The sequence below is a fragment of the Acanthochromis polyacanthus genome, chromosome 12 (assembly GCF_021347895.1).
Source record: "Acanthochromis polyacanthus isolate Apoly-LR-REF ecotype Palm Island chromosome 12, KAUST_Apoly_ChrSc, whole genome shotgun sequence".
In the NCBI taxonomy this organism is placed as follows: domain Eukaryota; kingdom Metazoa; phylum Chordata; class Actinopteri; family Pomacentridae; genus Acanthochromis; species Acanthochromis polyacanthus.
This window is the reverse complement of record NC_067124.1, coordinates 8,573,658-8,586,062: the sequence shown is the minus strand read 5'-3', so window position 1 is coordinate 8,586,062 and position 12,405 is coordinate 8,573,658. Positions and strand designations below refer to the sequence as shown.

The 12,405-nt window shown below is 40.0% G+C and overlaps 1 protein-coding gene across 7 annotated transcripts in view; it reads left to right on the top strand.

Annotated features, from left to right (window-relative positions):
* Positions 1 to 12,405, top strand: part of grik2 (glutamate receptor, ionotropic, kainate 2) — a 578,538-nt gene that overhangs the window by 443,226 nt on the left and 122,907 nt on the right. For all 7 annotated transcript variants that reach the window (XM_051957244.1, XM_051957249.1, XM_051957243.1 and 4 more), the window contains one exon: positions 11,372 to 11,490. In XM_051957244.1, coding sequence (XP_051813204.1) covers positions 11,372 to 11,490 — 119 coding nt within the window. The remainder of the gene's footprint in view (positions 1 to 11,371; positions 11,491 to 12,405) is intronic.

Here is a 12,405-nt window from a genome sequence, read left to right as displayed (position 1 = left end):
CATAAGACTGGGCATTGTCGTGCACCAGAAGGAATCCAGGACCACTGCACCAATGTAGGGTCTAACAATGGGTCAAAGGATTTCATCCTGATACCTAATGGCAGTCAGAATGCCACTGTCCAGCCTGTAGAGGTCTGTGCGTCCCTCCATGGATATGCCTCCCCACACCATCACTGACCCACCACCAAACCGGTCATGCTGAACAATGTTACAGGCAGCATAACGTTCTCCACGGCTTCTCCAGACCCTTTCATGCCTGTCACATGTGCTCAGGGTGAACCTGCTCTCATCTATGAAAAGCACGGGGCGCCAGTGGTGGACTTGCAAATTCCTGTGTTCTATGGCAAATGCCAGCCGAGCTCCACGGTGCCAGTCAGCGAGCACAGCGGGCACTAAACGACGCTGGGCCCTCAGACCACTCTCATCAAATCTCTTTCTGATTGTTTGGTCAGAGACATTCACACCAAGGGTCTGCTAGAGGTCATTTTGTAGAGCTATTGCAGTGCTCATCCTGTTCCTCCTTGCACAAAGGAGCAGATACCTGTCTTGCTAATCGGTTGAGGACCTTCGACAGCCCTGTCAAGCTCTCCCAGACAAACTGCCTGTCTCCTGGAATCTCCTCCATGCGCTTGAGAATGTACTGGGAGACACAGCAAACCTTCTGGCAATGGCACACATTGATGTGCCATCCTGGAGGAGTTGGACTGTCTGTGGAACCTCTGTGGGGTCCAGGTATCGCCTCATGCTACCAGAAGTGACACTTACCCTAGCCAAATGCAAAACTAGTGAAAAACAGTCAGAAAACATTAGGAAGGAAAAAATGTCCGTGGCCTTCACCTGTACACTCATTCCTGTTTTGGGGGTTGTCTCATTGTTACCCCTCTAGTGCATCTGTTGTTAATTTTATGAACACCAAATCAGCTGAAACAGACTAAAAAGCCCCTCAGTTACTTACTTGACCAGATCAGTATTCCACATGTTTCACTGATTTGATGCAATACTTAGATTAAAAAGTGTTCCTTTAATTTTTTTGAGCAGTGTATATATATGCATATGTATATATACATATGTGTGTGTATGTGTGTGTGTGTACACATTATGCACTTTATCTATGTATGCTTGTGTTTATGCTGTTCTGTGAGACTGACTCTGAGTGAGAGACTGTCAGAGCCTGAATGTTATGACTGATTTACACAGTACAAGAATTAGAGGAGCTTTTCTTTTCTGCCCGTAGGCCTATTCCACATGGATGCACAGCTGAATGATAGCTCTTTTGTTCTGCTACCTGCCCTGATATCTTCAGTTACTGATGTCAGGGTTACTGGTTGTCATTGTTTTATGTTATCCCAAATGACAACACGAGCAGTGCTGCAGCTTCTGGTATGGGTGATAAAACATACCGTACTCTGCTAAAGCCTGTGTATTATGACTTTACTACATTTTGGACAATCAAAATCCCTTCATCCTCAACTTCAAGCAAATTTTCTTGAAATAAAGGAAGAGCAGAGGCAAAGCATTGTGACATAACTGATAAAAACATTTATGCAGTGTCATTTTCTCTAAATCCTTTCAATAAGTGATATTAACATTTAAAATTTTGTTTGTCAAAAAATAAGATTATTTGTCTCTGTGCAGTGTCATCTTTTCCTCACTTCAAAAGTGTGATGTGTTTGTCCTCAGTCTTTGAATCAAAAGTTTTTGTTTAGTAAGTGCTCATATTAAAGGCATGACCTCCAACACATGGGATTCTCCTTCGACTCTCACGCAATTATTTTCCTATATATATAATTTTATTTATGTTTATTTATTTTATGTTTTTTTTTGTTTGTTTGTTTTTTACAAAATCTGATTCTAAAAAGACAGACCTTATCAGGGACGGCTGGTATAAATGGGCTAAGCCCTCCCAAGCTAACACAAAAAAGATGAGAAAATTATTTTTTGTGACATACTTTTTATTGAACACTGAACAAAATACAAACACAGTGCCATTGCCTTGCCATTACCAATTTAGGAAAGATAAATAGACAAATGATATATCCATAGAGAGAAGAAAATGAATAAATCAGTAAATAAATAAATAAAATAAAATAAAGAATAATGATAAAGTGGTAATAAGAAAAAATACACATAGTAATAAAAATAACAATAATTTGTGGGGATAAACAACAAATACCATTTGACAGATTCAAGCACACAGATAAGGGAATCCACATGATATCCATACAATTAATTAGAGACAGCGGAAATAAAGACCCAGATAAGAGTTGGCCAGTAAAACAAGGTGGGGAGTGGCCCTATATACCAGCAAGCAGCGCTACATCAGCAAGAGATGATATAAGAGCATCCCAGGCCTGCACAGTAGATGCTCGAGCTTTATGTGTAACTGCTAAAGATCTTTCTAAAAGGGCAATATCTCTAAAGTAATTGAGCCATTCCTTTGCTGATGGGGGGTCCAGGGAAAACCATGAGTGTATTATAGTTTTCTTAGCAGCGGTCAATTCCGCAAATATAATTTTCCTCTGCACCAATCTAATGTTACTGCCAAGGCCAGCATGATCATTAAATAAAAGTAGGGGGGGATGCATAGGAATAGAAAGTCCCAAAACCTTTTCAAGATAATTATGCACTTTGGACCAAAGGCTATACACTGAAGGGCATTCCCAGAAGACATGAAGATATATACCCACTGCTTTTTGATCACATTTCGTACAATTGGGATCATCTATCAGTTTCATTGTAAAGCGTTTGTATGGTGTGGCATAAAGTTTCAGCACAAACTTGTAGTGAATAAGTCGGTGTGCTGGATTCTTTGATGAGACAGGAATGCTTTTGCACTCCTCTGTTTTTTGTTTCTAAGAGCCCTGTAACGGTAAATTTCTCCTTTGTGAGACTAATAAAGTCTATCTTATCTTATCTTATCTTATCTTATCTTATCTTATCTTATGTTGCTCCAGATATTGTTCCAGTCCTAATCATAGCCCAAAGTCTTAAGTTCTTGATTCCAAGATCCGATCACTCCCAAAGGTTTAGCATCCTTAGAAATCAGGTCATTATAAATGACAGACACCAGTCCAGTGGAGGACGTTTGAGGGGAGATCCAAGTATCCAATGGATGAGATGGTAAATGCAAGTCCCATGCAACTCCATTGGCACGGATTACAGACCTCAGCTGGAGGTACAAGAACCAGGGAAACCCAGGAAGAGAATAACGTTCTTTGAGCTCCTGAAGTGAAATCAACCCGTTCCTGTCATAGAGATCTTGAAGAGTATGGATTCCGCCGGAGGCCCAACTGTTGTTAAAATACGGACCAGACTGCTGTAGTAAATTGTAATTATACCAAACAGGAGAGCGATCACACAGCTTCAAGTTACATCCCATGATTCTCTGGACAGCACACCATATTTTCAAAGAGTTGCCTATGATTGGTCCAAACTTTCTATACACATATCTAGGTTTCATCCCACAGAATAGTATATCTGCAAGCCTATGAGGTTTTACGATCTCTTTCTCTATCTGACGCCAGGGTGTGACAGCATCCTGATTGCACCAAACTGACAATTGCTTTATTTGGAATGACCAGTAATATAGCTTAAAGTCAGGTACAGCCAAGCCTCCAGAGTGTTTTGGTCGCTGTAACGTACGTAGGCGAATACGGCCTCTTTTATTATTCCATATGAATTTGGTAGTCAGAGTCTGCAGTTCATCAAAGTACTTAGGTGGCGGAGGCATTGGGATCATAGAAAACAAGAAGTTCAATCGGCCAAGTACATTCATTTTCAGTATTGCAATTCTGCCCTGCAGTGACATCTTGAGGACAGACCATCTCTGAATATCTGATGCAATCTCTGTTTTAAATTATCGTAATTTGTAGGTGATATATCTGAAAAGTTTGTTACAGTTATGCCCAGATATGTAAATCCAGAATTATGCCATTCAATATGCTGGATGGGTGGTTAGGTGACAATTTTAGCAGAGGCGTTCAAGGGAATGAGGAGAGATTTATCCCAATTAATTTTGTAGCCGGAAAATAAACCGAAATGTGTAAAAACTTTGAGCACCTGAGGCAGAGATTCAGAGATATTCGTAAAAAAGTAATACGCCATCCGCATAAAGCGAAATTTTATGTTGCGTACCACACATACTGATAGGTGAGACGCGCGTGTCTAATCTGATTGTTTGGGCTAGCGGTTCAAGTGACAAGGTGAAGAGGAGTGGGGACAATGGGCAGCCTTGTCGAGTTCCACGCTGCAATGGAAATGTTTCAGATAGATTATTATTTATTTGCACAACAGCACAAGAATTAGTATATAGTATTTTTATCATTGTTATGAATTTCTTGCCAAACCAAAAGGTCTCCCAGACCTGCCAACGATATATCCAGCTCACTCTATCAAAGACTTTTAGCGCATCCAAGCTGAAAACAGCTGCAGGATATGTGTCCGATTCTGATGCGTGTAATATATGAAATAGGCGTCTGACATTATCTGATGCAAGTCTTCCTTTTAAAAACCCTGTTTGGTCGCAATGAATTAATTTGCCTACACATGACTCCAGTCTTTTAACTAATACCTTGGCAAAGAGCTTCAATTCTGTTGTGATAAGTGATATCGGCCTGTAACTGCCGCAGTTCAGAGGTGGTTTATCTTTCTTAATCAGAACTGATATAAGTGATGTATTTTGGTCACAGTGAAAGGAACCAGTGTCTAGGGCGTAGTTAAGGGAGTTTAAAAGCAATGGCCCGACAATATCCCACAACTCCAAAAACAACTCCGGGGCCGCCCGTCAAGGCCAGGCAATTTCCCTTTTTGCATTGAGCCCAATGCCTCTTTAAGTTCTAAGAGGGTAAGTGGTGTCTCAAGGGCGTTTGCGTCATCGTTAGTCAATGTTGGTAACTTAAGTTCTGACAGATAGGTTTTAAGGGCAGCCAAGTCAGGAGCAGGGTCCGCTGTATAGAGATTAGAATAAAATTCCGCAAAAGTATCATTTATTTCAGCTGGGTCAAATGTAACTAACCCAGTCGATGTTTGAATTGCACTGAAAGTGGAGACTGACTCATTTTGTTTTAGTCTGGCAGCTAAAACCTTGCTCGATCTTTCGCTCTGATCATAATATGTGAGTCTCGTACGATGAATTCTAAACTCAGCTTTAGCCTTGAGCAAGTTATTCAGTTCAAATTTCAGAGTAGACAGAGCTGAATGGTTTTGCTCAGAAAACTGCTGTTTTAGATCACATTCCAGAGTCCGTATTTCAGCTTCCAATTGCATGACCCTGCGTCTCCTGTTCGCCTTCAAATATGAGGCAAATGACCGGGTCTCCCCCCTTATAAAGCATTTGGTTGTTTCCCAGAGTGTTTGGGGTGAAGCTGCTGTCTCTGAGTTGATTTCTAAGAATATTTTCAGGTTACCTCTCAGTTTTTCCAAAAAATCTGCATTTTGGAGTAATGTCACATTAAAGCGCCATCTATGAGTAGCCTTGTTGTGAAATTGTAAGACCTTAAATTATATAACACAGGGGCGTAGCCTGATTTCACGATAGGAAGGATATCAGTGGAGATGATACTATAATTTCGGGAGGCAGAGATAAACATGTAATCAATCCTCGAATATGTCTTGTGCCTGGGTGAAAAAAAAGTATAATTCTTGATTAAGGGGTGTCTTCAGCGCCATGGATCAATAACATTAAGTTCTGACATAAATGTGTTGATCCCACCAGGGGAGTCTTGGGTTGAACATGCATTTGCCGATTTGTCTAAATTTGCATCACACACCTGGTTAAAATCACAGCTGACTATAAGCTGATAATCTGAAAAATCCAAAAGTGTATTAGAGATTGTATTTAAAAAATGTGGATCGTGGATGTTTGGGCCATATACAGATGCAAGACAAAGTTTTATATTATTAATTGTGATACAAACGTAAGTCAGTCTGCCGATGTCATCCCTTCCCAGTTTTTCCACCTTCACCCCTAACGTCCTACTGAATAAAATAGCCACTCCCTTCACACACTTCCTCTTATTTGGCACAGAAGAGTGAGCAACACACTTATAAAATATATTCTGAAACCTGTGAATGTCATTTGTTTTCAAATGTGTTTCTTGGATCAGAGCAATAGCAATCTCATTACGTTTTAGGAATTCTAGGCATTTGGTGCGTTTTACTGGAGAATTCAGGCCTCGAACGTTCCATGACATGAAAGGAGTTATTCATATTCAAGTTTGTGCCACCTTTTTAACTGGAGGATATCACACGGAGGTCTGCTCAAAATGGCAATCCCCAAATATATAGTATGCAAATCAGAAAAACACATATAACACTCTCTACATAAATGGCAGGGCTTTGGCAACGAACACAGAACAGTTACAACAGAACATTCCATCCGCAAGAGATAATAAATGGTCTCTTAGGATGGTAGAAAAAATAAACTTAAAGCAAGTAAAAAATAAAAAGAGTTTTCTTGACTAACTGTGGCTTTCAACAGCAATACACGTCCCCAGCCCGAGTCCGCATGAGTATCAGAAACATTACCGTGGTCTAATAGCTATGTGTTTATAAAGTGGAGCTAGATTCCTCTCAAATCATCTCCTCAGACTCAATCTGCATTAACCTGGGTTCAATATCCAAAATAACTTGAGGAGGTAACATGCTTATAAAGGCTAAAAAACAACAAAAAAAACAACAACAGGGTAGTGAAAAAAGGAAGCCCACATAGATATTTATGTGAATTATCCTTAATCAAATCTATAATATATCATCATGTCCACAGTGATCTGTGACAGCATTTATGGAACATTGTCTGTCACCAGTCCTCAACCCTGTGAAACAAAGTCCAAAACACATTACCTCATAAGAGAAAATTATTTTTTAAATAACTTACAACAGCTTGTCTTAAGTTTAGGTGAAATCAAGGTAGCAACAGCATCAATTAGTCAAAAGAAAAACATAGAATATCTCTAAATGGGCATATTTTTACAGCCCCAGCAGATACAGTCCGCTTTCATTAATTTCGTTCTTGTAAGTGATTGACAGGTGTCATGTCCCGCCCCCGTGATTTACTGATCATTTGGGCTAACTTCAGTCAGCCCACAGGCCACTGACTTTTGACCAATAGCAGCGAGTTAACACAGCAGTGCTGCCATTTGTGCCAGAGTTAGGAAGGAGGGAGAAAAAGTTTAAGCTATGACGGGCGTTAGCATGAACGAGGTGGATTATTTGCTTTCTTGTCCATTTTCCTCAGTGTCTTTGGAGGAAAAGCTGGAAGTTAAGAGACTGGGATCATGTCGGCCAAACAATGTTCAAATAACTCAACGGGACAAACAACAAAATCGTAAGATTTGTGTTTCTTGGTTTGACCGAAAGGACTTGCTAACGGCAAGTGTAGCTAAGAATTCACTTTTCTGTTTCCCATGCTTACTTTTTGGAGGAGATACCGCATGGTCTCAACAAGGAATTGTGGATTTGTGGCTGTGCAAGATGATGAAACAACTGGTGTGTGTGTGTGTGTGTGTATGTGTGTGTGTGTGTGTGTGTGTGTGTGTGTGTGTGAGAGAGAGAGAGAGAGAGAGAGAGGATGTAGAGCACGAAAAAAGTATAGTGTACTTGTAATTGATGTAACTGTGTGTATCACAGTTGATGTGGCTTTTGCAGCTGTGTTTAATCGTTTAATCGGTATTATGCATTTGTTAGCCCACCCAACAAATTTCACCACCAGCCGCCACTGGACCTTATTATGAATGAGAATATTTGAGAAGTGTAATTACATTTATTCTTTAAAATAACTTGTTCTTAAGACATAAGGTGCAATTAAATGCAATCCAAAGGATACATTAATCTCAGAGATGGATAATTATGACTGTGTAATATTTTATATTTGATACCTACCAGGTTGCAACCTACTGATCCAACTCACCAGGATCTACAGCAAAGACACAAATATGTCACTGAAACTGATTGAGAATAGCATTAAATGTCACAATAGTACATCTGCCCAGACCTATCAATATAATGGCAGTGGCATTCCAAACCACTGTTTTGAAAGGTTAGGTGACAAAATAGGCCAGTTTACATTACAACAGACTGCTTGTTACATCCCCGAGGACTAGTGGATGAGGGGAGTAACAAGTAGAAAGAATGAATACATACAGAGGCAGGAAAAACTGGGTGTAACCTCAACAGAGAGGAATTTATTTGCCACAAAGGAAAAACAAGAGCTCAACACAAAGCAGGCTTCACAAATCCAACACTGGGTGCCCAACACGCAGCCCTTCAGCAAGTAGACCCTTGGTCTTAAACAGAACGTGAGGAAACAAAACCAGCTCCATACTCTGGCAGCTGATCTGGCCCACTGGCCCCGATGATCAGGCTTTCCTCCCAATTTAACCATCCCAGCTGATGGTAAGGAGCCACAGGTGCACCGAGCCACTCCCGCCTGGTGTAACCTAGGAACAGGAAAAAGAGAAGAGAAACACAATCCTACTTACACACGCCACAGAACATAACACTGCTTTAGACAATTCTCAACATTTGTGTCAACATTCACTAAATGTAGTCAATACAAAATGGCTTTCTGTATCCTGATCTTTCCAGAAGCTATTGCTCTATATCTTGCTGCTCATGGGGGTACCCAAAAAGAGCAGTCCTATCTGGTGACATTGAAAATGATGAAACTAAACTGTAGGTCTTCCCAGTTTTTCTCAATTGATAAGACACTGTTCCTGAAAAATAGCACACATTTCCCAACACATTGCACATTATTTATTTTTTTGTTTGAAGACAATTCACAAAGCATTGTACACGTGTCAAAATGCACTTTGTCAAAATCTGAACTTTGTTTTCAAAATTAAGACACACAAAGCAAAACAAGGCTACTGCACTGCTAATTACAAAACACTCTTCTCACTGTGTTTTCACAGGAAGTGTAAAAAAATATATACAGTCCTCAAAAATGACAAATAACAACTTAAATACAAATGCATCCTATAAATGAATCAGAGGGGGGCACTGCAGTGCTTGACTGTACATTTAAAAATAAAAATAATGTTAGACAAAAAAAATACAGCACTGTATTGTAGACAGTACAGTATGCAAGTATTTACACCACGTCTGTATTAATTCTTTCAGCCTGGTCAGGTCACAGGACCTCATCAACATCACAAGCTGTGTTTTCTCTGGAAAGAAAGACCGAGTGTGTCTGATCCAGCCCTGACATGCCTCAACAGAAACATCACTATTTGCCAAGACCACTGATGCAAGAGATTTTCCCAAAGTATGGCTGCCGCTCATATACCTTCCACCTCCATGTAGAGAAGAATTCTTCTATAGGATTCAGAAAGGGAGAATATGGTGGCAGAAAAACCACAATAACTTGAGGGTTCATATTGAACCATTCCCAAATCAATAGTCCTCTATGAAAACTAACATTGTCCCAGATGTATTCCTGTGTATCATAAGAATCCAAATGAAAAACTCTCTGGAACAAATGCACACAAAACACAGAAAAAGTCAGTCAAATACACTTTCTATAATTTTATTAGCACTTTAAGAGTGATGCATACATTTTTAATTCTTCCAGCTCCTCCACTAGGTGACTGCTTTCTAAGTAGAGGACGGTCATGTATTGAAAGACACATAAGGTCTACCATCCTATGTCAGAACCATTTTGATCATCTCCCCTGACATTGACGTTATCAAGTGAATCATTATCTGAATTTTCTGTGGGATGACCCTGCCCCCTAGAAAGATAAAAGCTTTGTTTCAGTGCTGCTGGAGAATTTGTGTCTTTTTTGTTCATGCTTATCTTTGTACTGACCGTGCTTAAAGTTTCTGTCTCTCTAGAACAGATGACCTGAGATAATGTAAGGACAGTGTAATTGGATCAAAATGACAGCAAACAGGCCAAGTACTGGTATAGTGAAAGACAGGTTAAGCTGCGTTGTCTACTGTAAATGTGTAGCATTCCCTAACTCAACCAGCAGCAGCAGTCCAGCTGATGGCAACTTCACTCATCCATGCTCATGATGAGCAGCAATTGACTTTTCACAACATGATTGGAGGAAACACACTGCAAGACCTTTGCACAAGGCTTTGGGTCAGACAATCGCATATGCAACAGCAAGGTCACAGTTCAGTTGAACTCAATTTAGCATTGCAAACTGACAAGCAAGCAAATCTGGGACAAATTGAGTAAGCAGTGGGATTGATCTAAGGCCAAAAATTTTCTCCAGGCAGAAATCAGGGGCACATTCAGAGGTTCTTGAGCTATATGACACACTATCCTCCTGAGTGTTGTACAGATGAAAAGGAATGCCCCCACAGACTACATTATAATGGAAAAATCTATTTGTCAGTGACGGGGTACAGTTATGATGCTTTGATTTTATCGATGCAGTCTTACATCTTTATGTAGAATCTTATTTTACAGTAAACAACCAGGTACTAGTGTATTTTGCCTAGAGGACAGAGGATTAAAACCTTGACACGTAGCAGTTTCATCTACATTATCTTTTAGGCAGATGTTATATTTGTTTAAGGTTATTATTTTTGACTTCCAGCGCAGAAAACTGAGGAACACTGAGACAGGTCTACATTATGCATTGCAGTTTGATAAATCAAACCATAGTGTCTGTTAGACAACTTGAGTCAAGATAGAGCTCTGTTCCCCCATCTATGGCAGCACAAATTAAATCAGGTCAGGATGCTTAATTGTAGACCAATCAACCTTTACTAATGTAATGTCACTTTTACTTAACATGAATAAATGAGAAATCTCTCTGCTTGAGGAGTGTGGTGAGTGAGAAGGAGTACCAGGGCTGGCGTGGGCATGATGGGGATGAACCGTTTGATCTTCTGAATATTAATGCTCCTCCTAGATTATAAGGATTATTAGTTCTTTTCTCGGCTGACAATGGAGTTATTTTCAGAACCCATCGATTAAATTACTGAGGGAAATGCCTTTGATATGAGCACGCCCACATGAGGAGCCACTTTTGGATTATGAGTGGTGTTAATTCCAGCCCACTCCCTAACCATTGTATGTTATTAAAACTGAAAAATCACGCAAGAGAAATTCAGACGAGCAGCATTTTTTTAGGATTTATTTTGACTAGGAGGCCATTCAGTAAAGAAATCTTAATCAGCATATTACAGTAATTCATGTAATAAACTTTTAATTTACTAATCCAGTTAACAGCATAAAGGCATTGCAATGGTTATTGACTTATAAAATGTTTCTGGACAACTACCTAACCTTTGTTTTTTTTCTCTCTTGTCTCCCCAGGCAGGACAACTACACTAGGTCTATTTTATTCTTGTGTCATTATGCAACTGCAGTAAACAGATATGTATGTGTGTGTGTGTTCTTTGTTAATTGTCACAGGTTTAGTCCCTACGAGTGGTACAACCCCCATCCTTGCAACCCTGACTCGGATGTAGTGGAAAACAATTTCACCCTGCTAAATAGTTTCTGGTTCGGAGTTGGAGCTCTCATGCAGCAAGGTAGACGCCTCTGCCTGCCCCTCTTTTTCTAGCACAAGTCCCACTTTTTTGCTGGGGGTCAACTTTGCTATTTAATCAGGCCTGTGAACATGCATGGGGGCCTCTGTGCATGTAGCTAGATGCTTCACAGGTAGAGTCCAGCAGGACTGATTAACTGGAATTTGAGTGAAGTGATCAGTGAATGAGGATGGTGCTCCTGCATGTTTCTCTTCTTCGTGCCCCCCATTCTCCTCCTCCCTCTTCCTTTCCCCACCTTTTCACAGTCATCTGAACAGGTAGGTATACCCAACCAGAATACCCGAGATGATTTAAGTGGGTGAGATTGAATGAGAATGTGAACTCAGCAGCTTACCCTGCCTGTTTGGTTTTGTTTCCTTCTGTCAGACCAGTTCCATATCTTCTCAACTAGTTGGCATTTCTGGACTGAGAATAACCTTGACATTTTAGCAGAAATTGAATGTCATCCTTTCAATAATTATGTAGCTTTTGACCATATGGTGCAAGTCACTATGAGAGATATATTGCATTTTTATTTATCAGTTCTTTCAAAGCAGTTCACTATGTAACATACTGAACAGGTAGTAATGATTAGGCCTTGGAAAGCATGGTATATATGTATGTCTTGCATCAGAACAGTGAAATGGAGCACACAGAAAACTCGTTACAGTGAAAACCACTATTTTCACACAAAATACAAGAAAGATGAGCAAACCCCCTTTATCTTTAGTGGTATGAAGTGATGCAGACGGTTTTGGATTTATATGATCAGGTTTGGTGTCTGTCTCTTCACTTCAGTACAATGAAAGAGATGGTGTTGCTCATCGTGCTGCTTAAGTGAAGCTATATAATAACTGTAATCAATTTGAATTGTATTATCCACTTAGTGCTTAATTGTGAACCAAAAACTAATTAGTT